A 26,407-nucleotide genomic window follows, 5' to 3' on the forward strand; every position below is an offset into this window, starting at 1 on the left:
TCGGCAGATGCATACTGCATATTACTTAGAGGAAGGAAGGGTTCCTCCCATGTTAATATGAACAAAGAGTTTCAAGCCAAATGTCCTCTTAGATTTGTATGATCTGTTCTGGGCAAAAATAAATGGCTGTGTTTAAAACAAAAATATCTGTGTGAAGCCAAAATATCTGTTTGGTTCTTTTTTAGTTGTATATTATGATATTGAGGAATGGTCATGTTTTCATTTCGGTCTGTGCTCAGGATTTTCTTATTTCATCATGTGTGAGGAGTGCAGATGTTGTAGCACTTTTAATGGTATGAGCAAGGGCATAAGTGTAACATAATTAGAGAGTATTGTTTGGTGATTCAGGTAAGGGTCTTCTGAACATTTTTCTTTAGAAGATGACCTGTATTCTTCCAAGGAAAAATCTTCTAATTCTGTCTAAAACCTGCCCTCCTTCCCCCCCCCCCCCCCCCCCGCCTCAGATTTTCAGCTCTTAAAGCATAAAAAAAGCGATCCACTATTCCCAAGTAATCTTCTTTCATGCTCTTAAGGTACAAACCATAGTTTTTGGATGTAAAAGCTGTTATTGAATCTTAATTGAAGTCTGCACAGTATTAACATACAGACAAGGTTCTGCAAAGCATGAAGATCCATTGTTTGAATTTCTTGGAGCTTAAGGTTATAAGGCTTTAGGGTTATAGATAGATGAATCTCTTTCCATTTAAGTATCCTAGAGCATATTTAGGGCAAGATTAATTAAACTGAATCCATAATCAATTATTATTCTTTCCTGGATCTCCCTCCATTTTTAAAGTCCTTTTCAATGGAACTTTACCCTGTCAAATCTTTCAGTAATATACAAAAACGTTCTAGAAAAAAAAGATAGGATTACATTAAGAGAAATGACCAATTTAATAACAGGGAGAAAGGGTTTCTTGGACTTAATCTTGAAGAAAGTTTAGAAGTTGTGAAAAGGATCAAAGTAGCAACCTGGGATGTGTGTTGTCATAGGAACATCTAGGTAATAACATTTTATGCAGAAGAAAATCCCAGAATTTTGTTTTCTTCTATTTTTCCTCTTGATACATTTTTTTTTTCACTCCCATGGAAATTAAATACAGCATCTAGATGTGATGCTCTGCTATGCTAAACTGGAATGAAATATGGAATTATTGTTCTGCTTCATGTTGTTTTATACATCCAAGTGTACAAGAAGCAGATCTGGAAGCTGTTTCATGAGAGCTTGTGGTTCCCAGGCTATCATATAGTGTGTGTCATCTTGTCTCGGGTGCTGTTACTGAGTGTGATAGATGTACTACAATTTCTCTACCACAAACAGGAATGTTTATTTTACTTATAGGATGCTAATTGCTTAGCTGTTGTGTTTTGCAAAGCTGTGTGAAGATATGGAGGAGGAGGGAACACTTGGAAGAAAGGAAAAATTAAACCATAGTTTTCATGCTGTCGGAAGAGTGGGTGTTATACGTGGGAGGTAAAGGTGTAGGGAAAATGAGTGACATTTGCTGAACTTAGTGCTCATGCTCCTTGTAATTCAGATGTGCCTACTGATGATATTTGTAGAGTAGCCATGTGTGAAAAAGGAAAAAAAGGCCTTATACTTAAAAAAGAAAAAAAAAAAAAATTAAAGAGCTCTAGCCTCCATTCTGTCCAAATCAAAACACATATTTAACAATTCAGAATAATCCTTTATGCCTTCAGAACTGTCAAATCTGTCACATACAAAGGCTACATCAACAGAGGTCATGTAATATATTAGTTTTTAATGTTTAATGCCAATAAGTAAAGCCTCTTGAAAACATAAGAACAGGTATAGGGGTCTTCAGCTATTGACTGATACAATTAGCTGAATACCATATGGTTCAGTTGCACGGTTCTGTGACTTGAAACATCATCAGCTATCCTGCATGAGTGCATATCTAAACCTAAACATACTGCAGAAGACCACTGATTTAAGGATTCACAGGGAGCACACCTACCTGCTCTTTATTTACTCTTCAAATTTTTGGTGGGTGAAAGGAACTAGGCAGCACTTTGACCATGTTGTTATTTACTCCAGTGAAAGAAATAAAAATATTTTGATGAGTTATTTTCATGCTGTTAAGCTCCCAAAGGCTAACTGCTGTGAAGAAGATAATGTAATATTTAGTCGTCAAGTTTGGGACTAATGGATTAGGATGCCTAGTTAGTAAAAATCAGCACTTATCACATCTCTGGGAGTCCCATGAGCTATAAACTTCTTGAACATCTCTATTGTTACAGTCATTTTCAATTTTGTTTCCTACTCTGCAGAATTTCCCAGGAGATGTGATGGGTCAGTAGCAGGCCAAAGAAGGACTTCAGACCTAATCTAATCAATATTGTGACAAACGTAATGAAAGAAGCTATGTCACCTTGGAATCCCAGTACATTTTATCAGCTCTGCTCCTAATGGGATGTGACAGCAAGGTTGAGATGTGTCTCCTTTGGACAGGAGCAAAATTGTGCAAGGATGGTTGTGTGACAAAGGGTAATCTAACTCCATGAAGATCACAACTAAAGGTTGAAACTAGAGGTCCTTACTTACATGTCAAACTCCAAATAGTTATTTTAATAACCTTCATTTTCACGTGAACTGTTTATGCACTTATTACATTTTCAGCTACTCTAACATGTCATCTCTGTTAAAAGTATTGGTAACTTTCCGTTTCAGTGAGAAGGTTCTGAAATTGGTTTCACAAATTAGAAAGCAGTAGTGACTGGCTTTAATATGTATTCCAAACAAAGCACTTTCACTTCAGTCCTCTGTAATGGTTTTATATTTTATTTTTAATTACCCATTTTTGCAAACACGTACAACTAGATTACTTGTTCCTCCAGTACATGCCATTTCTATGAGACTGAAGTCAAAGACTTGTACTTCTTTTGTCCTGTAAGTTGCTCCCTTAGTACTACTTTATCCTAAATTTAGCTGCTACCTTAGTAGTCTTCAATGATGCATTCAGTTGTGCAATCTCAAATTTTTGTGCCATTCTAGTTTTGAGGTGGCAGCTTTGCTAAAGATGTTTTTTATGATAACCTAATTTTCTGTGCTCAGAATTGTATATAGCATTACCAAACTCAACAGTTTCTGTCCTTAATTCTAATCATTCTAGTTTCTCTGTCTAGCTAGGTTCATTGAGACCCTCCACACTGACTCATGTTGTCTGTTGTCTTTATAGTTTCTCTGTTCTTAACTGTTGTCCACATAGTGTGATGAGGTTATTCTCAGGGCATTTGCTGGCTCTGTCCCTTCACCCTGAACTTCTCATACATAGAAATCCTGTGAACATGTAGACTATCATTTGGACATCTGGAAACTTTCAGAGATATTACTATCATAACTATCAATGTTGGTCAAGAAGCTCTCGTATCGTGTTCTTTTTCCTTGCGAAGGTAACCTTTAAAGTATCTTGTGAAAATTTACTTATTTCTTATCTACACATAATATTTTAACATGAAAAATTATATTGCTTCTCCTTTAAGACCAAGCTGTTTCTGAATCTCATTTTCAATTATTGAAGTTTTTTATATGAGGATTTCCATAAATTGCCTTGATATGTAAAGAGCTCCCTTATACTTTTCACTAATCCTGCAATTACATTCCGTAGAGCCTTTTCACTTTCCTTAATATGAAACTAAATCTCTCTCTCACCTACTCCTTTACATAACCAACACACTAAGAATTATGGATATGACAGCTAAATCCAACTTTTAAATCCCAGGCATAGTAGCTATATGCTATGGCTGCTCTCTGTTTCTTTCTACTAAGCTGTAAGCAGTGAAATATCTTATTAGTTAATTTGAAAATCGTTTCTCAAGGGATTGCATGGCTTATGTGCATGAGGCCCCTACCAACTCACTTAAATTTATCAGACTGAGAAACTTGGTGCAGGACTGCAGCTTAGTTGCTGCAGCAGAAACATTCATTTCCCTGTGAAGTACTAGGATAGCATTTTTGATCTAGCAGCAGTTATCCTGGAAACACCCTTGAATCACATTTTCTGGAGATGGTAAATCCCATGTGTCTGACAACAAGAGCTCTCACTTTCTAATTCTTTTAATTTGTAATATACCAAAACCTGCTATATTTTGGATCTTACAGAAATATTTTTTATTCTGTTGTGTAAGTCATCAGAATGCATATTTTGTTGCAATTCAAATGCCCTGTTAGTCTTGAAATTTCAGTGTTGTTGTTGCGTACTGATTAATTAATTAACTTGGGAAAAAAAGGTACCGAGAATAAGACCTCTGAGACAAAATACCTATCTTTGACTTAAATAGCTGAAACCTGATTATTGATGTTCTGGGGAGCACCACCTGACTTTGGGATAGGCTGACCCCAAAACACAAATTCCAACATCCCTGGAAAGCTGAATTTTGGTTCTGTGTGTAGGGCTTCTCAATGTACTGCATCACTTTAAACCTGCCTGCACAATACTGAAACCGTTCCACTTGGTGAATATTAATTCAAATTGATGTTTTTTGTCTTTTCTGATATTGTACTCAAGAGGGGGGAAAAAAAAAAAAAATCACGTACTACAATAACATGAAATATTACCCTCTGTTTCCATTTTACCACAACAGCATTGTATAAAGGCACCATGTCATTATCTTCCTTATGGATGATATCAATTCATTACATATGACCTAAGCGTGACATAATACACAGAACAAACAGTGAGTTCGTAAACTGCATCACAGTTTTAAATGTGCTTCCTCTGTAACATAGTATTAAGTTACTTTTACTAAATCACGCATGGCTAGCTGTCTCTCTGATGGCTGGACTCTGCCACCACTGCAGCAGCAATACCTAGCACAGAGATGCTCTCTCTATAGTTTGCCCAGAGGCGTATGTGCCTCCTAAAACACCAGCAGCACGCGAGAACAGGTAGTACAGAGCACAGCACTGTGCAAAACTTACCCGAGTCTCAAGGACCATGTCTTCTCTGAGCTGGGGCACCCCACGCGCCGGCGTCTGTCCCTGCCTTTCGCTGCCACGGAAGCAAAGAGCTGCTTCACTGCTCCTCTTTCGCATCTACGTTTAGGCAGAGCGTGCTGGGGACTCTGGTGAGCCCTGTGTTTTCCATTACAATTATACCCCAGAAAAAATGAAAGTGTTACGGAAGGTAGCTCATAAGAGGAAATTATGAGTCTCAGCCTTCCACAACGTAGGGGTCATGTGCTGGGTTGCCGGGTAGTGACTGGGAACTTCCATTCCTGTCCCCTTTGAGCTGTAGCGAAAACAAGGCTGTTTTGCTGGTTTTGCTACATATAGGGTTATAGGAATTGACATGCTAGTTAAGACCGGTGTATGGATGTTGTGAAAGAACAGAGGTTGGTTTGGGACAGATTTTTCAAACTGGCTGCTAAAATTTCTCCAAATTTCTGAATTTGGTTTGCTATGATTTTAGAGCAGCATTTCTCAAATGTCCTAATTTGATTATCTTTTTTTGAAAAATACAAAATTCCTAAAAAGCTACCTGGAATGGGTTTACAATGTTTTCTATGGATCTATGGAAATCTGACAGGAACAAACTCTGGAATTAAACTTGTTGATGTGGGTTTTGTTTTGTTTTGTTTTGTTTTTCTCTTGGTTTTCATTTGATCATTCTTTGTACTTGATTTTTGCACAGTAATATCCACAGAATACCAAACATTCTTCAGAAGCTCAGTTAAATCATACAGAAGAAACACTAGATGTATTCTGGTTGGAAACCTGAACTGATTTCCCAAATGGTATTATGTCCTTGATAAATAAAATAATAAGAAAGAAGGAATTCTCTCTATTCCATATATGTCTACAGTGTGAAATCTTCCAAACAGAAGCAAATCAGGAAACACCAAAAGGAATTTTCTGTGTACATAATGTTAGTTTATAGTTAATGAAGATAGTATGTCAGTGGTGAAGTGGTTTTTGTTTTGTTTTGTACAAAGGTATAGAAATTTAAATAAGCATGTAGAAATAAGGAGACTAGAGAAACTGGAACAACTGTCAAAGGAAATGAGGAAGAAATTACAAAGGTGATTGCAAAAGATGATGACACCTTTATGGAAATGGAGCTGGCATTTCCATAGAGGAAATACAGAGAAATAGTTTAGAAAGTGAAGGTAACAAGATAGGGCTGTGACTATATGCTAATAGAATATATCTGAAAGAAGTTAGTGGAATACATTTAATCTGATTTTGCATGAGGCTTGGTATCTGAGATGAACAGTAAAAATGGACAGGAAGGATTTGACTTTTACAAGTGACATGTATATTAAGATGAGATCTGAGAAGTGGATGTTGAAGGGGATGGCTGAGGAGCACATAGTGAGCTCATTAATCAGAGATTTGTCTGAAGTGGTGGAAGGAAAGGATGGATGGGGTAGGGGGGAAGGAGAGAGCAAGTGGGTTTTGAAAGCAACTATCAATAATATTGAATTTTACAATGTACTGTTCTCCCTGTTCAGTCTCTTTGCCTGCATTTCCTAGTGCACAGTTGTGCTTCAAGTAGTTCCAAGATTGTTTCTACTGCACCTGTGTACAGAGTCTTCTAATGTCTGAACTAATTTTTATTCAAGTTTAAGGCTGCCCAGTGTGATTTCTGAACAATATAAAACTCTAACTATAAATTATCCTACATCAGTGCTTTCAAGTAAAAAAGAAACTTTTACGTAAGAATCATAAGAAGTAAAATAATACTTACTTTGCATTTCTTTACAGCAGAATTGCACAGTGGTTCTGCCATCCAGCCTTTCCCAGTGGGTGGACTTCCAGCTATTTCACTCTATGATTTTTGTCATGTGTCTTGCCTCCTTCCCCTTAAAACAAGGGGTGCAATGGATTACTATTCAGAACACACTGTTATTTTCCACTGAAAATGCATTGTAGTATCAGAATAAAATTTGACATGCATAGTTTTAGAGGGGGGGAGGGTCATAAAAAGGAGGAAATAGCGCAAATTCTGGTATTACAAAAAAGGGGGAAAGGCAGAATTTTAAATACTAGGTGCCAAGAGAAGGGCAATAGGAAAGGAGTTGGAAGGGTTAAACCCCCCATCCCAGTTCCCCAATGACAGCAGTTTTGTAACAGCCATTAAGCAATATCTAGTAAAATATCAATGATATTTATATTGCTAAATTTTCTGGTCATTGTACTGCATAGTGAAAAATAAAAACCTTGGAATTTAGAATTCTTTAGTGTAGTTATGGAAAAAGAAGACTACTAAATTTTATTTTCTTCTTGAAGTACTGTGGCAGCATAAAGGAGAGTGACAGCACAATCATATCTCATCAGAATGATGGATAAATCATTAATATGTTTAATGTATACTAAACTGTCTTAAATGTGACATAAAAATAGAGAAACTGGCAACCATTCTGTTGACAACTAAAAAAACATGGACTGAAGAGAATTCAGGTCTGAGCGGTTTGAAGACACACTGCACTTAAGATAAACACAGAGGTAATTCACCACAGACCGACTTCAAAACAGTAGTAGGACTTGGGTTTTTTTCAGTTTTTTTTCTGCAGGAAATTCACAGTTGCTGCATTACTAAGCTGAACTTTATTATAGTTTCAAGGCTTTTTTTTTTTTTTTTTTTTTTCTTCTAAATACAAAATTAAAATAGAGCTGTGAGTGTGCTGGCTGGCACTAGCCACACAGGTCTCTTACAGCTGAAGCTCTTTTCCTTCAGTGACGGCACTAAGCTGAGTTGTTCTCTGAGCAAGTATTTCTCTAGCACTGAGATCTCTACCTTTTTCAAATTTCAGTTACTTAATGAAATTAAATATTGGGGGAGCTTGACATACATGTAGAATAAGCACACAAAACTAATTTCCCTTGAAAATCAGGCTAAAAAATAACACTTATTTGCACAAAAATTGATACGTAACTAAATGTATAAATATTTTATAATATATTACACCAAGTAGGTTAACAGTCAGTTGTCAGAGTGATAATGACTTCATGGCCGTATGGAATTAAGGACTAAATATTCATATACTTGTACCTGTGAGTCTGAATTTTCCAAAGTGATTCAATGTCATCAATTAATTTGTCTTCAGTTAGTGCTTGATCAATCTCTTAGTTTAAAACAAATTTTAAAAAACTCCTAGAGCTACTGTAGTCTCAATCTATGGGTTATTTTAAATCAAAGCAACTGTTTTCAAATCAAAATCTGATTTCTATGACTTCAATTGTACAAAGAGAAGGAAATATAGGAAGTAAGCAAGAAACACGAAAAATACAATGTTGAGTTGGATGTTAATTGTTCTGTTACTTTTATATGATAGAAGATTTTTCTGTTATCAATTTTTCTGTGATATCAATGCAGAAATGCTGCTTCACTTAGATGCCAACAGCTGCAGATTTTGCCTGGAACTGGTGAAAATGTTTTGTTTGTAGGGGTTTTTTGTTTGGTTGGTTGGGTTTTTTGTTTTGTTTTCTTTTTTTAAATCAATAAATATGCTCCTGATTCAGGACAGCTTCTCCAATGACTTTGAGGATGAAGATGACTTCTGTATAAAGAATTCAAAGACCTTCTGGCAGGCCTTCCAAGCTCTGCTGCAGATGCCATCAGAACCTAATGCAGTAGGAGCATACAATTGTGTTTACATTTTGTTATTAGTAAACACCATTACTGGGAAGCCAGCTACATTTATTCAGCTTCCCTGTAAAGATTTAACTTTTCAGTAAAGCCTAAAGTGCTCTAATACCAAAGGTACTGACTTCCCATTGTAGAGTATCTCCTTTTGCTTTTCCTGCCTACTCGCCAGGATGCCGAATAGGTCTAGAGCAGGACATCATCTTGCCTGAGAACCAGGGAAAGCCTCTTAATGCTATAGCTTAAATGTGATCCGTGTGCAGTTACCAGGCAGTTTGTCTTGACCTTCAGCTTCAGCAAGATGTGACCTTTTGTAGTTGCTGCAGTATGAGTTAGGCATACACATGGGTGCAATCAACACTTACTCTGTCATTTCTTATTCTGCTTCTCACAAACACATATCATTTGAAAAGACTGAATGGGCTCAGCTTTGGCGGAAGGTAGATGTGCCCATGTTAGGGTAAACCAGGCTGTGACTTCAAAAAGCTGCAGGCAGCCAGCTTCCCTTTTTGTAAAGAGAGCGGCTTCCTGCTAGCACTGATACTGCAATACACCACTGCGTATGAAGTGGAAATCCCCACCCCCCTCAATTTTACGTAGTGGAACCTACAGTAAGTGTAAACACATAATGGTATGTTTATTTTTGGAGAAGTGGGAAACTAGTGTGGGAGTAAAAAGTTCTCGTGGTTTTTTTCACCATCTGCCCAGTTACTTGTGTACAGTGGTTTGGAGGAAAAGATCAAAAAAGCTAATAAAATCCCCCAAAGATCACTGAAACTTCGGGAATATTTTTGCAGAACTTGTTATTAGAGAATATATACTTGGAATTAGAGAATACAGCAGTGATGTCTCTTCTGCTTCATCTTCCTTGCTGAGATACTATGAAAATATTAAAATAATGCCCCAAATATAGTTTTTAAATGTATAAGTGCTGTTCATTGTTGAGTGCAAACAGTTGTGATTTTTCCTAATATAAGTCATGCATGTATGCTGCAGGCTTAAAATTAGAATCAGTATACTTTCCAAGAAAGCTGTAAAGCACAGTTGAACAAAAGATGTGTTATGTGGGTAGACTGTGATTAATATTTCTAATTGTGAACATAGATATAGTCTTTTTTCATCATTGGAAGTCACTGACTTCGGAAGGATACACTTTTTTTTTCCTCCATTTTTGTTTATGTGAAGTTTGGCTCCAAGTATTTGGCAACAGAGTCTATTTCTGAATGTTACTAATGCAGTTTAGTTTTGATGGAGTATTATCTCCAAGCAATGCCAAGGCTACTGCAATATATGAATATGGATTTGATTTAATTTTATTTTTTTGTACCTGTGTAGTGCCTGTATTTTGACTTGCACCTCATTATGATGCTAAAAGCTATCTTGGTGTCTCCCCTTGGTTGGTACTGGGTTGTTATCATTCATCAGTGCCATTGATTCTGCTGTTAGTCAAAAGGAACTTTAAAAGAGGAGGATGGGAAATCCATGAGAGTTTAACAGTTTGTTTCCAATTATTGGAGGAGTGTCAGCAGCTGGATAGCAACAGATATGTTGTTTGCTGGGTAGGAAGTTCTCATAGTGTGGGTTCTTGGAAGAACAGCAGATTGACTGGCATCTGAGAGATAAAGTAGTCATGGCAGATAGTGCTGAGACCTTTTCAGCTGGCTGCCTCTTGGGGATACTTGCTGTGTTTTATTCCCAGGCCACAGAAGAGTAACCTCAGCAGTGTCAGCACCGCAGTGCTGAGGGAGAAGTCAGACCTATCTGGCACTCCGCTGTGGGTGCGGTATTTCCAAGACACTGGAGACTCTGCTGCAGTGACTGTTACAGGACCCTCTGGCAGAGCTGTGTGTAGGGACTGCTTTGAGGAAATACTGACCAAGAACAGGGAGGTGTTACTAGATTTTCACTGCTTTTTTCCAAAAGGGAGAAGATGCTAGTCATGAGAGGAAATGCCAAACAGTGTGGTCTGATACAAGATGGGTAGCAATTCAGCATGGATAAGATGGTTATTAATCCATTATTCTGTAACTCCGTTATTACTCTTGGAAGGGATTTGCAAGGATTGCAGGAACTAAGCATATTTTCATGTTGAAACATAAACTTGAAATAATTAAAAATGAAGAATAGTTATGATTTTTCAATATGCATCAATTCTTACTTTTTTTTTTTTTAATTTATTTTAAATCATTTATTGAGTAGTGAAGGTTCTGAGGAAGCAGTTCTTTGAACTATTTCTCATATATTGTGAAAAAAACTGTGTTCCCTTTCAGTTTTATTTAAAGTAGGAAAGAGGAAGCACTCTAAGTAAAAGACCTAGAGTATCATTACGTGATGTCTGATTAGTGGCTTTCTGAAGATTGCCTTTGATTGCCCAATACAACTTGTTGTTTAGGAGAGTGTTGGTGAGAAAGAGAAACATTGTGCTTGAAACTAGCTTCCGTATTTGAAAGAAAGCCTCTTCTTTTTTTCCTGATAATCATGACAATGGGATGGAAGCTAGGTTCGGTTATGTTTGCCAGTTAAACTCTGAAAATACAATAAACCTGGAAATGTATCAGGAAAACATATAGATTATAACTGACAATATCTTAAGATTTTCCTTTAAAATGGACATGAATTTCCCTTTAGCTATCCCCGACACGCTGCTCATAGGTTAATGGCTAGCAAAGGAAGTGAACATTTGTGATTCCTTACAGATATCTAAGAGCACATCTTCACTGTGCATCGGAGAACCACACAGATGCTCCAGGCTGTGCCGCATCGAGCCGATGCCTGCGTGCAGCGCAGATCAGTGCTGTCAGAAGCACTTGCTTACATATGGAAGTAGTGCAACAGCATTAGCCCAATATTGTGCCAAGGCTTTGCACCAGAGAGTAGACTTAGGTCTGTAGACCGTCAATATTTAGACCCTTAAAAAAATGGACAATACGTACTGGACAAAACTAACTTCAGCAGTTATTTTATATGCATGTACAAAGATGGAGTGATCTTGCTACTTCTGAAGGTGCTTTGGAAAGTGACCCTGGGATGTTGTATTTTAACATCAGGCTTCACCCATAGCTCATGTTTCAAGCAAAAAGCTGATCTTAGACTCCCAACCCTCGTTTCTCCTTGTGACACCTGTCCAATTACATAGTCAATTTTTTAAAAGTATGGAGAGACATAGACTGAAATAAAATGTTTTCTTCCATATTGATTTAACTGTGACCTCTTATATTATTAAGCAAAGACAATGTAGATTAAATGATTTCCATAGCTTTTTCTGCAGTTTGAAGACATTCTTGTCATACTGATGTAAATGGTATTAAATGGCTTTATTACAGTGAGAATACTTCTCAGAAGTACATTACGTAAAATAAATATACGGACCTTAAGCCACAACCAGCGTGCTCCCACCTCTGCCAGGGCCCGTCAGGTATGAGCCAAGCATGGCTATGCTACAGATAATAACTAGGAAGATGCTATCTGGGAAGCACTTTCAGGGTGGCCGTAAATGTTTTGGCCCCCTGAATAGGGAACCAGCTGTGTGCTATCGATGGCAGAGTTTTGCCCATATTGGCGCTGCTGAAAAGACTACAATCTCCTATTCTCCAAGTGTTGTAACAGATTATTGCAGAATGTTGGTCCTTTACAAAGAAATACAATGTTTTGCTATCCATAATAGTTATAGAACATACAGTAAGGCATATATGCACACTGACAGTTTAGGTATCTACTGGTACTATAAATCTGATTAAAACAATGTAATCTTGGGATTGTCTGAAGACACAAGTTGAGACTAAGCCCATTTTCTATTTCTGCTATAGATTCCTTTGTAAGCTGTGTGTTAGCTCCCTTCTTTCTGGTTTGATAGTCACATGGCTATATTGGCATTGACTCTTATTTTTCTGAAACATTCTTAGAGAAGTGGAGGATGGAATAGATATTTTTCCATTTCTTAATTCAAGTTTCATCTCCATCCATGTCCTAATGAACACTTTTATTTCAGTACTTAAAATTGGAAATGGCAACTAATTGGCAAGGCTGTACTATGCCTTACTCTTTCATTGTGTAGAACTCTTTATGATGCTGAATACAGGGCTTAAATTACTTGTACTAAGTCCACTGCTTTTTTTGTTTAAAAGCACTTCTATTTGCAAGTCAGAAGGGGAATGTCCGGCTGTAGAATTGCTGTACACTTTTCAGGAAATAAGTTATTTACTGGGGATTTCCTTGGTGAAGCAGATTGCTTGGCATGGGCTCAACGTTTCCAAGTTTTGAGCCAAATTTTCAGTGGCCTACCTCCATTCCTGGACCCTATCTCCATTTTGGATCATCTTTCTTAGCACAAATATTTATACTCAGATCACAGAGACACATTGATTTTTCTGTAAAAACAAGTGCCATTGCTGGTGAATCACTTTATATTTTCATTAATGATGAACCACACTTTAAAATGTAGAGCTGTGTTTTTGTTTTGTCTTATTGTGGGGGCTGTGTTTTGCTTGATTTATGTTCAGGTGGTTCTCTATAGCTTGAGTGCTCAGTGAGAGCAATCAGTGTATGAGCTGAAGCTTTCGGCTATTATCTGTTGCTGCAGTCTTGTGTTTTCTGCTTTCCCCCAGTGCATGTCCCAAAATAGAATGAGGATCCTCCAAAGAGTGTGAGGCCTCAAGTGGTCACCACATGTGACCAAAGAAGAAGCTGTGGAAAAAGCAACTGTCCTTAATTCTGAAAGCAGCTCAAGTGGAAAAGTCCAGCCTGGAAAGCACCGAACAATTTCTCACATAAATCTTCAGCATTTTTCTTGTTTACAGGCAACTCCAAACTCTTTGATCTCAAAATGGTTCGTACAGTCACAATATGAGAATTGTTATAAAAGGTGTTTGAAAGTGATAGTGTGGAAGAAGGTGAACAGGTTTGAGAAGCAGGCTTTATTCCAAGAAAAAAAGCAATATGAAAGGGTATCAGAATACTTCTGGAAAGAAGGGAGGCTGGTGTTGCAGCCAGAATGTGTTTTGTTGGATTGAAGTGAAAACAAAGGGAAGAAGAACTTGGCCTTTCCACACATTATGTAGCTATGAAAAGACAGACATATATTAAGAGATTGAAATTCTCTGCTAATAAAATATTGCTATTATGGTAATGCAGGCTTACAAAATAAGCGTGGACACTTCAGGATCTGGGCTGAGGGCCAGCAGACAGTGAACTCTGCTTCTAGCATGAATCATGATGATGTTGTTTTTCTCAGTGACATGTTGTTTTCCTGGTAGATGCAAAAGGCCACTCTATGGAAGATTGACTTGAATGAATAAATAAAGCTTTCTGTGACAGATGAGAACAACAACAACTACAAAAGGACAAAAAAAGCCACAGCTTGGTCATCATCCCACAACACTCTACAGAAAATGCACCAAGAAAGCCTCAGCCTGTGGGTTCTTATCTTACGGCTGTGTGCTATGTAGAGGGGAAAGAGCACAATTTTCAGATAGCAGGATAAGGTGGTAAAAGAAAATGTAAGGCACTTGGCTTCAAAATTCTAAGGTCTTCATTTTGTTGTCATATCCTTCCTTTTTTGAGCATTTGCTTGAGCCTATTTTGCATGTGTATACTGTGGCATCCCCTTGTCGCATAATTCCGGCAGAAGCATTCCCTGCTTCTTATATCCTTATATTTCTAGATGGAGTTTTCTTCACCAATGCTCAGTCTGCATCTCCTTTGGATCTTTTTAGTATGACACACTGTATTGTGGTGCTTTTACCTATGTATTTATGCATTTATTTCAAACAGTGAGTGTTAGGCTGTGCTCTAGCACTTTGGGAGTGAAACATCACACAGAATAAAAAAAAAAACCAAATAGAATTAGAAACTCTGTGTCCCACAGTATTACACCCCTCATTAGACTGGATAAAATAATGGGAAAGGCACTGGAAACATGCTGTGCTGAGCATAGTCTGCAGCTTATGAGAGTTATATCATGTCTTGTAGCATTGTTGATAACGTGTAGGTGACTGGGGACATTGAGAAGTTACTGGTTCCTACTCATTGGTCAATGTCTTCTGTCTGAATCAACACTTCACCTTTAAATTATTTTAATGAAAGGGTTTTTTCCCCTAATGTTTAAAAATATAATGGATAACGTCACAGGCTATTTTTATTATCAAATTTTAAACAATAATTTAGAAAATTTATCTTCAGAAAAAAAAAAATAGAAAACAAGTTGCCTTTCCTTCAAGCAACTCTGCATCTCTTTACCCTTCTTTTCTCATAACCAGTATGTGACAAGGTAGTGTATGTTTTGATGCCAAGACTTTCTCAAAACGTCTCTGTTCTAGTTTACAGTTTGAAAAACTGTCCATGTATATTTCTATTTCTTGGAAAAACTTATCATTAGCACTCCATACTTGCTGTGATGAGGAAAATGTGAGCAAGAAAGACACCCTTGATAATTACAGAAATGAGACAGCACCACAAAAAGACACAAGGGAGGAAAAACAAAAAAAGAAGAAAAATCACTAGTGGTGGTTGAATATTATTATTAAGACCTGTAATTCCAAGTCCGTTCTCCGTTGTAGCAATTACTTTGCGCATCAGTTGCCAGCACCTGTTAGAGGTTTTTTGCACTTGGGTTTTCCCATTGTGCAAGGTAATACCATCTTGATTTTGTGGTTTTTGTTTGGTTTGTTGTTGTTTTGCTTTGCCTTTTTTTTTTTTTTTTTCTTTTTTTTATCTTATTTTCTTTTTGGACATGTTTTCCCTGCCACTGATGATGTGGAAGGTGCAAGTCAGGTGTGGTGAGCTCTTGGGTACCCAGGTGTGGTTTTCCCAACAGTGGAAACACAAGGAAAAGGCTGCCTGGGCTGGGCTGGGTGCTGCTGCGGCCACTGCAGCACTGCAGGTCACCTCTGTGCAGATATACCCCTCTTGCCCTTCCATCCTTCAGTTTTAGCCTTTGCTCAAGAGAATCAGCCTCAATCGGGCAGTAACATGGTGAAGTTCAGACGTGAACATGCATTCCAGTAGCTGCCATTGGGCTTGTTCAGTAGAGCCATAATATCTACTCTTCATCATATGTTCATCTTTGCTTCAGGAGAAACACATGTGCAAGTGTAATGTGAGCAAATACAAGCTGAACTGATCAGGAATAAAGGGGAGAAATGCAGTTTCTCCACCACCTGATTATTTTAGGCTTTTATTCTCATAATACCATGTGTTGGTTTATGCATGGTTATTTTAGCATGAGGTTTATGACAGCAATATGTGTGTTCTGATCACACTGATTTGAAAGCCAGCATTTGTAGTTAGTGGAAATTTAACTTGATGGGCTAATTTTGGTGGCCACAATGAGCTTGGCCACCAAAAATGCATCACCCGACAGATTTATTATTGCATGAGGTGATGTACCAGGGATATAATGTAGTTCTGGGCACTTCTGTAGTCTCTGGAAAGTGTCAGGGTCTAAAGTATATCTAAATCCCAAATTTCATAAGAGTAAACTTCAAAGTCACCATTAGAAATAAGATTTTATTTTAACTTTTGGGTCCAAGAAGGTGACAGTGTTCAAGATACTCAGCTGCATTTTTAATTCCATTAAAATCGTTATGTCAGTTGAAAATGAGAGTCAGTGCCATACAAGGTGATGTATGTAAATAGATGATGTTGGAGCCATGTCCCATGCTCTTGCCTGCCACAAACCTGCAGCCTGATTCTCACTCAGGCACTGGGAATATGTCTCCATGGACAAGGACAGAGAAATTTGCTGTCAGCAGTCTCATGCACACCAAACACCATGTTGTTCTAACATTTTTGCTTTGCAGATTCCAGGGGGAAGCTGCCATATACCTAACCAGCTAAGAGACAGTTTCCATAAACCCTTTTGTTTATGAAATCTGTGTTAACCATTTGTAAGGCATCTTTTGTCTGAAGACTCTAAAACATGCTACAAACAACCACTTAATCTTTACTGTGGGGAGATGGACTTCGTTAGATCATTTTTGAGCAGCTACATTTGCTGGCTACAGGATAATGAATGAATTACTTAAGATAGGGTGTAAAGACTTGGAGTGCTCTTTGCCTCTCAGGATAACAATAATTTAGTACTCTTCCTTCACAGACTGAGAAGGATTCTGAAAATATAAGCAATACTACTACCTTTATTCTTCAAATAAGGCAATAGTTCTCTGCTTAGTGATTTTTGTCTGATGCCATTCTGAGTTAATGGCAAAGCCAGGTAAACAATTCAGCTCCCAGGACATCCAGTCCTGTGACCCACTCAGCTCATTTATTGGTACAAAACCCACAAAGAAACCCATAGCAATACTGTATCTCTTTGTTTGACCTTTCATGGTTCCTTTGTGGGTACATGTGGGAGAACTCTTTCATGCAGATTTCCAGTAGGGATAATATATAGTTTGTACAAGTGAAGTCATTTCAAGTGCCTCTTAGCTTTCACTGAACTAAAAAGAGATTTCAAAAAAAAAAAAAAAAGTTTTGTAAAGCTTATTCATAATTAATCATAGCTCTATGAAAGTGAGTTGCAGTTTCTTATAGTTAACATAGGCATGTGATCTCCTGTGGAGGCCTTTAACAAGCCTGATGCAATTCTATCCACTGAGGTCAGTGTCAGAGTGCCAAAATATTTTAAAATATTTTTTCTGAATCTTCTTAGGTTCTTCCTTGTCATCAATATGTGATATTAAATACATCTTATCTGATTTGGAAGACAGGAATTATTTTATTCTTTTTATTTTCTCTGCAGCTGAAAAAGGACTTTTTCCCCAATTACTGGATGTTATATCTGAATTAAGAGTAGAGTTCTTTCCTCATCTTTTTTCATTTCACTGATTACTGCAGCATGTAGGGACACTAGGAGTGAATCTACATTAAGAGTGGGGAAGTTCTTAGTTTTGTTTTTTTTTTTTTTTACTGTATTACCTTTTCATGGTATATGCTCTTGAGGAGAATGATATATAGTGTAACTTTAGATTAGGTATGGATTAAGTAGGTTTTTAATTTTTTACTTCTGAATTATGTGGATTATCTCATTACGTTGTTATCTGTAAGTCTCTTGTGTAAACATTTCTGCTTTTACATCTGTTTTATACAATGAAAACTTTCAGCGGTGGAGTATGTTTTATCTTGTTGGAAATATTTCAGGAAGAGGATCATAGAATTGGGGCCTGGAAATGACCTGAGATATCACTTAAAATAAGGTACACAGTATTTTTGACACATGGCTTTGAAATATCTCTTTAGAGGTTTTAATGAAAGATTTGTTTGTGTTGTAAACAGAACACTTGCAGTCTTTCCTTGTAGGATGTTTTCCAGTATTTTTTGTCTTTCTTGCTTTTATATGGATGCTTCCTGGGTTTTTGAGCACTGTATTCCAGCTGGAGAGACACCAGCATTGAAAAATTTGGAATAGTTACTACCACTGCTTGCATATAACATTCCTCTCATCCCTTAAAATTATTTTTTAGCAATCACACTGAGTTATATTATTGGCTCATATCGTGATCCACTACACCTCCTGCTTACTGAGTTCCTCTGTTTGTGTGAGTGCTTTTGCTAGCAGTTCCACAGGCTCATCGTGCACATGTCTAATTTGAACTTTGTCCTGTTATTTTTAAATTCTAATTTGCCAGGAACACTTTGAATTTAAATGCTGTCTTCCCAAGTACATCTCCTCCCACTTTGGTAATGTTCCTAAATTTCTCATGTGTAATTTATATCGTTGATGATGATAATAAAATACTGAACAGAGTAGGCAGAATACAGTGTAGACCCCATATAATCCCACTGGAGACAGCTTGCTAACACAGCAAGCCACTGATAACTATGGCTCCATTATGGTTTTCCAGCTGATTGTGGATCCTGCTTATGCAGATTCCCTGTGGAGGCAACTTTCTTGGGCTCCATTTGAGAATACCCTCTGTGACAGAGCAAATAGCTTGAGCACAGTTAAGATATGTCATTCCAGCTGCTGTATCGTAGTCTCTAGGCCAGTTATCTCATCAAAGAAAGAAGTTAGACTTGTTTGACATGATCTGTTCTTCACAAGTTTGTCGGCCATTTCTTATCACTTTATTGTTCTCTAGGAGCTTACCAATTCATTGGTTTTCTTCCTCAGTCTTCCTGAGAATTAGTTAGCGTCCTTGTATATAGTATAATGAGTCCCTCCTCCTTCCACCATTTAAAATGCTGCATTTATCCTTCTCCAGTAATCTAGCATGTCCCTTTCGATGTTCTTTGCTGGTTACAAAATAGAAAATTATGGAATTGGCACAAATTGAATATTGAAAAACTAATTACATATCTATTCTCATGAGCTTCTCATCTGAATAGAGCAGCTATTAGGGGATTAATTAGCTTGAACAAACATCAAATGTTTACAGTTAACTGATTTTTCAGCCTTACATTATGCACAATACTATTATGCTAAATTTGGTGTGATTTTTGCACACAGACTTCAACAACAACAAATCCTTGGTACAGTACAGTTAGTTTTCAAGACAACTTCTGCTGGTTCTGCACCAACATACTAATTGTCATGCTAAGGTCCTCTGTTCCAAATAAACACTTCAGTCTGATCAAAAACTGAAAGAAGTATGTCTGCAATCCACCTTAACAGATCTTTGCTTAAATATGTCCAAGTATCTTTGACAAAAATGGTTAACAATGAAAACTGTTGCTGATCTATTTGCTTTTCTCAGACCTAAAGATGCACAAAAAATAGAGCAAAATAGGGGTGTAACTGAAATGTCAGGGGTTTATTCCTTTTCCATATTTGCATAATCTGTGCAAAGACTAGATTGCTGTATTCTCCACCCTTTCTCAGGTCCTTATTTATAAAGCATGCATGTAACTATTTAAAATTTGTTATTTTATTCAAGTTGAAGAGTTTATTCCCAAGCTTAGCAGTTAGTATGCTTGCAAGCAGTGACAGGAATGTGGTTCCAGGAAATCTGCTACATTTCTTGTAAGCATTATCACAAATTCAGTTGACAGCATTTGAAAGAGCAAAACCCTTTGAGTCTTTTTGCACCCATTCATGGTATCCTGTTTCATGAACTGGTAGGTCCTCTTGTTTGTCTCCTGTAACTCTCACCTGCACTCTTTAACCCTCAAAAATACCAATGTTCATTTATTTTAGGACTACAAATTATGATAAATGACCCTCTGACTGCATTAGTTCTAGTAAAAACATTAAGATAAGATATTCTCCGGATGTGAATTGCTTGGTTTACACTGTAGAAAGAATCCATCTGTGGCATTTAATGTCAACTCTATTTTAGAATTGAATTTGTAGACAGTTGCTATCAACGTTCCTCCTAGCACCTTACAAGCCTGATGTGAAACAGTTTGTCCTGAACAAAGACAAATACAAGTTATCGTCTAGAAATTGTATTTTTAAGGAGTCTCTGTCAACTAAGGAGACAAGGTCTCTTGTTTCCACAACTGAGTATAATAAAGCATGACAGCTAAAGCATCTCATTCAGAAATATTAGCCAGTTATTCTGAGCTTTTGTCTCTTGGACTTTCCTGGATTTGACCTCTTTCTGAAGTTGGTAGGGGGATATCTGTTGATATCGAGGGAAATTTAATCAGATATCTCATGAATGGATCCTGTTAAAAGTCACAAATTTATCAGGATAGCTATGGGCTAAAGATCACCTAAATGCCATCAGACTACTATAAATGGGACTGCTGGGGTGATTTAATCACAGAAAATCTCTGTTCTGTTGATGAGCATTTTCCTATGCAGTGATAATGACCAGAACCATTAATAGCATGTGTGATGACTTGTGTGCAGAGATTTTATAGCATAATTCCAATTTCTAGAGAGCAGATGATCACAATTAAGTTTACTGGGGTACTAATTTATTTTTCAGTGTTAACAGAAAAATATAGATTATTAATCAGACTGCTCTGAAAATTATGATGAGCATGCTAGGAAACAAAAATGCCACTGTGCGCTCTTCTCCAACATAATTATGGGAAGGTCCTTCACAAAATGTTAAAGGTAGAGTAGCCTGTAGAAGCTTATAGAAATTGCAGAGCTACTACTTAAAATATTATATGTAAAGGGAAGAAGTCTGTGCCTGGTGTTAAAGCTAAACTTTTGTCTTTTAAAGTGTAAATTCATATTCTCTGACCTTTTGGAGCATTGTTTTAATTCACGCTTAATAAATTCTGACTATAGTTTTCCATACGTTCAGACCTAGATTTATTTCTTTGTGTGATAAATTTTTTTTTAATTACATGGTTAAATGTCTCTTCTCTCTTTTTCTCAGCTTAGAGAAGAAGCATTCGTCATTTGTAGAGACTTGCAATCTCTTTTGCCCCCGTTTATTTAAATGTTATTCTTACTGGAAATTGCCTTTATATTTTGTTTCAGAAAAGTTTATTTGACAGTTATGAGTTTTCAGTTTGCAAAATCACCTGTAAACCATATTCTCGATGTGCTGTAGTAATGACGATCTTTAAAGGTAAAAGTAATTAGCTCATAAACAGATTTTCAGTTTCTTTGTAGATTAAATGTTTGATTTGGCCCACCAAAACGGTTTTGGGTTGCTTGGTTTTGGTTTGTTTTTTCAGTTTTTTTTTTTTTTACATATGCATAATAGTATTTTTCTTGGTCACTCTCAGCAATTTTGCTGCTTTTGCATTGTTCATAACCTACTGAAGAAATCAAAAGGAAAGAAGTAATTGCTCAAACAGTTTGTACTTCAGAAAACAGGAGGTGACATTGAATACATTATTTCTCTCACTTAAGTTTCACTTCGCACACTCATCTAAAACATTGGCATCTGTTGAGTTTAGACATGTACTATTCTGAGCTGGGATATTTGGTTTATCCAAAATAACATGAAAATGGCTGGCTTATTTTAACTAATAGTAAGAGTGCTGTGACAGTTTAGTGATATGGGATCTGACAGTTAAGAAGGACTTTGAATGGGAAACACTGTTGTTGAAGTACTATGTTCAGTGTGTTAAGCAAAATGCGCAATATTTCAGTTTTCTTTGTACTTCCTTAATAAATATTCTTGTGGTAGAATAATGATTGAAAATAACATTGCTACAGACTATGAAGTAGTGTCTCCATCCATATACCATCAGCTAGTGTTATCCTGATCCTGGCTTTACTCTTTAACCAGAAGATGACCAGGCCATTGAATAGGGATGATGGATTATTGTGTGTGACAGGTTGGTATTAGAGTCTACCTGGTTTTCTTAAAATTGTATGGCTATTGATGTGTGTGTGTATATAAAATTGCATTACATTAAAAACCGCATAGTACTTGCCATAATCTCATTTGGATTAATTAATTTTACTTTAATGGTTTTACATGTGAAATGCTCATGGTGATCACAGTATAGGCAGAGAAAAGTGTGAGATGCAATAGCTACAGCAAAATAGTTCATATTCCCATAGTCACTCATAAATATAACTTGAGATGAACGTAATAATAATTGTACAACTCTCCAGCAATAAATTAATCCTATAGAACTATACACAGTTTGAGCACTTGAAATAAACAGAAGCTTTTTGTTGACTTCCTTTTTCCCTATAGGCCTTTGATTATTGTAAGGGAGGACAGGCTACAGATCTATTTTTCAGTCACAGCTGCTCTGTGGAAAAAAGTGCAGCAATGTTGCAGCCTAGGGATTATAGAAAGTTACAGACCAGGGAAAGATAAGAAGTGCCTTTGAAGCTAATTTTATTTTCCTTTTAAGGACTATCATACTGTGGTGCTGTTAGTGGTCGCTGATTATAAGATTTCTGTCATGTGGATATGAAGTTGAGTATATGAAATCTCTTCCTCTGCTATGCATAGCAACACAAAGCATCAATGAATTCTCCAGATATAGAGAAAAAAAATCTGTGTCCAGAATTTGAGCTGGGGTATTCAAGAACAGGGCTAATCATATTTACATTAAAGGAATGGGGTTTTTGTTTGTTTGTTTTGTGGGGGTTTTTTTGTAGGTTGTTTGTTTGTTTGTTTTGGGTTGTTTTTGTGTGTTTTGTTGTTTTTTTTGTTTGGTTTTTTTTTTGTTTTTTTTTGTTTTTTTAATGGTTCCTATCTGTCTTGGTAAACTCTTCTTCCAGAAATGTGGGATTTGTTTCTAGAATGGTGGTTGCTTGTCCTCAAGTGTTGTTCTTTTTCTAGTCTTCCAAAGCAAAACTGATACTCTGTGCATTTAGCATATAGACTACAAACTCAGTTTGCTTTGTTAGTGTGTGTATTTCAATAGTAAAGCTAAAAAACACATGCTTCTGCCTTGCAACCTATCAAGGAAAAGTGCTTTTTCCCTTTGGTGTGAGGGTATGTTTGTTCTTTAAAATGTATTGCTACAATATGTATTTTGATATTTTATAACAAATAATGAATGGTAGATACTGCTGAATGTGCATTGAGTTGCTCTTGGCTTGTTGACCTGGGAAATAAAATTGCTTAAAGCAGACTGTTTGGATATTACAGTTCATATTCTGCGTAATGCTAAAGGAGAAACCTTTGCTCCCAGGTTGCCTTCACACCTGAGAGGCCTCCAGTTAGAGCTGCTTCCTAAAGCACAATTTCTGCCTCTTTCCTCTGGTCCCTGTTGCTATGGGGTGGGCAGGGGCAAGAAAACTCCCAGAAGCAATTCCAGTCCTTATTGCCACCTATTCAGCATTCATTGCGCACTAAATATTGTGAGAAAACTGTTTGCCCAGCAAGCAACTAAGCACCACGCAGTTGCTCGCTTACTCCTCCCCCTTTCCAGTGGGATGGGGAGGAGAATTGAGAAAAAAATAAAACTCGTGTGTTGAGATAAGACTGGTTTAATAATTAAAATAAATAATAAAAAAAGTAAAATAATAAAACCGACTATAATAAAATATAATAATAATAATTGTAATGAAAAGGAATGTAACAAAAAGACAGAAATAAAACCCAAGAAAAGACAAGTGATGCAATTGCTCACCACAAGCTGACCGATATCCAAGCAGTGATCCCCAGCTCCCAGCCAACTCCCCCCACTTTATATACTGGGCATGACTTCCTGTGGTATGGAATATCCCTTTGGCTAGTTTGGGTCAGATGTCCTGGCCACTCTCCTTCTCAGCTTCTTGTGCACCTCCTTGCTGGCAGAGCATGAGAAACTGAAAAATCCTTAACCTGGGACAAGCACTGCTTAGCAACAAGTAAAATATCAGCGTGTTATCAACGTCATTCTCACACTGAATCCAAAACACAGCGTTGTACCAGCCACTAGGAAGAAAATTAATTCTGTACCAGCTGAAACTAGGACAGGTAGTTTGATGAGCTTCCTACTGACTTTGCGCGTTGAAATGGCTCGGTGAAGAATGTTCTCAGTGTTGGGGATCGATGGGAAAGGAAGGCCCAAAATAGATGGCCAGGAGTGCGCGGGTGCAGAGGCTGGACTGGAGGGGCCAGCGACCAGGCAGGCTTGGCCTGCAGCCTCAGTGGCTGCCCCAGGTGTTCACCTCTCTAGCATTTGGTTTCCAAAATGAACCAACACCTTTACTCCTTATCACTTAAATTCAGAGACTTGTACGTGTTTTGGCCCAGGAGGCTTGATTAAAGTTGTACTGGAAAAACGTAAAAGAATTGTGAGCAGAAGTCTGTCTGTAAACTGCAAGAAATTTGCTTTGGCTTTCTTCCTGTTTTGTTCCCATTTACAAATTTCCAGAGGACTAGAAACAATCTGTCCTGGTTTTATTTTGTTTCTAAATGAGATTTTTTTTTCTTACTTCAGGTAGCAGAAAAATATTAAAAAGTTTTATTAATTAATATGCTAGCAACTAAGCATCTTGCATAAAAATGCATTTTGGCAATGTTCATACTGCAACACTTGCCAAAAAGTTTAAAATTTACCAGTTCAATATGTCTGATGATCAACCATATTCCAGGGGTCTTTCCTCACAGTTTCTTTTTTTGTTCATCATCTGTCACTGCTTGTGATAAAATAGTATTGGTATTTAATGATGTGTCTCAAATCCCTCATTTGCCTAAGCATTTAGTACTGTCCCCGTACATGTTTATCTAGATGTAACTTTTGGTGCAATAAGACTGTAGTATGGAGACATAAATAATGAATACTGCTATTTCCAATTCTTTCCTAATGTTCTATTCAGTTTTTAATCCTCAACAATTTTCTCTAGCTACTCCCAGTTACACCCCTGTAATTCATAGATATGTGTAATAATCCTAACAGGTTATTGATTTTGCTTTTACAGCTCCATTTCTCACTTCTTAACCACCGCTGCAAGGATATTTTATTAGGAAACATCTGAAGGTAAAATATCTGGCTTTACTGTTACTGATATCTGATTTTTGGATGCCTAGTAGAACTGTCTGTAGCATGAAGCATATTTTTCCTTCATGTCAGTCTGATGAATTAGGCATTATTACTTAGCACATTAAAAGAAAAACCTAAGAAATTTAGATTGATTAAAATTCATACAGCTATTTTCAAGCACAAAAATTGTCTGGCTGTCATTTTGCACAAAATCAAAATACAATGGATTGTTTTGCAGTGAGGCAGTTTTACATCCTGAGTTGGAAAGCCTGTTTGTCATCTGACACGCCTTTTCTATCTGAGCAGACTGGGTTAAGGAGTAATGGAGCTAGTCATCTGTGGGTGGAAAAGTATCCCTGTCATAAAGAACGGGATGAGAACACCTTTGCTCATAGCCCTAGCAAAAAGGCCAAGGAGTAATTCTGCATAGACTAGGATACCCTTTCAAGTTTTCAGATCAGCAGGAGGGCAGCACGTGTAAGGGAAACTTGTCCTCAGGATGCCTGTGCCATGTCTATCATTTGGATAACCAGGCTGCTTTATTCACAGTAGCCATCAGTTTGTTGTTTCCCATACGCATTAAAATTCACCTTGAAATGTAACAAAGAATTATTCTTTTCAGCTCTGGAAAAGCCAATAGATGCAAAAGAAAGAAAAGTGCAAGAACAACTTATACATTATGCTTCCATTAAGGAATGTCATAGAACCACTTCTGATGATTTTATGTACTGCATTTAATGCAAAGTTCTAGCTCATGCAAAGCACACTCTGACAAGAGTCCTTAAAATAATTTTTGGTGTTCATTGCTCCACAAAGGCATTCTACAAGGTCATCTTAAAAGGATTTTGTACAGAGCTGATAAGAACCCAGTCTGTAAACAGTCTCTTACTGAAAACAACATTATACTTAGCTTTTATTCACTATGAATTTCCCATAAAAAACAGTATCTGTGGATTTAATATTAAGCTCTGTGAAGAGAGCCATAAAACTAGTTGCACAATGATGGTATGTGGATAGCTTAACCCCTTCCTCTTCTGGAGCTTCTAGTGCCAGCACAATTGGAAGATACTGCCAATTATTATCAATTATGTTTGCAATTTGAAGGAGCTGTGTTTTGCCAAGTTGTGTGAGTATGTACCGAAAACATAATGTGCTGGTTCAACCAAGCGCTGCTGAGTGTATAATTTTAGCTGGGTGAATCATTATATTGTGCTAAAAGCTTGCTACAACCTTACTGCTGTAAAGCATTAACACGGTGTCTGTAGGCCTCCATCTCCATTAAGTGAAATTCCATTATAAATGCATCTCTAATGACATGTATTTTGCTGTGGACTAGTAAATGCTTTTTTCCTACCAAGCATTTGACTTCTACATGCAGGGCACTCTGTGGTAAATAAAGGTTTTGTGAATTAGTGCCATGTGGGAGATGCTTAAAAATCTATAACTGAATCTTCCCTGTTACACCCAACACCAATGCTTTGATTGGAAATCTTACAGATTAATTAATTGAACTC

At 37.1% G+C, this 26,407-nt stretch overlaps 1 protein-coding gene across 3 annotated transcripts in view; it reads right to left on the reverse strand.

Annotated features, from left to right (window-relative positions):
• Positions 1 to 26,407, reverse strand: part of RASGEF1A (RasGEF domain family member 1A) — a 174,889-nt gene that overhangs the window by 48,744 nt on the left and 99,738 nt on the right. Inside the window, exon 2 of one of the 3 annotated variants that reach the window (XM_032981978.2) lies at positions 6,711 to 6,825. The exons of 1 other annotated variant lie outside the window; for it this stretch is intronic. In XM_032981978.2, the coding sequence (XP_032837869.1) occupies positions 6,711 to 6,752 (42 nt within the window). In that variant the 5' untranslated portion in view covers positions 6,753 to 6,825. Of the gene's footprint in view, positions 1 to 4,942; positions 5,114 to 6,710; positions 6,826 to 26,407 lie in introns of those variants that run through there. One more of the 3 variants, XM_032981977.2, reaches the window with a different exon arrangement.

The sequence above is a fragment of the Tyto alba genome, unplaced genomic scaffold (genome assembly GCF_018691265.1).
Source record: "Tyto alba isolate M040663 unplaced genomic scaffold, T.alba_DEE_v4.0 Super-Scaffold_1, whole genome shotgun sequence".
NCBI lineage: Eukaryota > Metazoa > Chordata > Aves > Strigiformes > Tytonidae > Tyto > Tyto alba.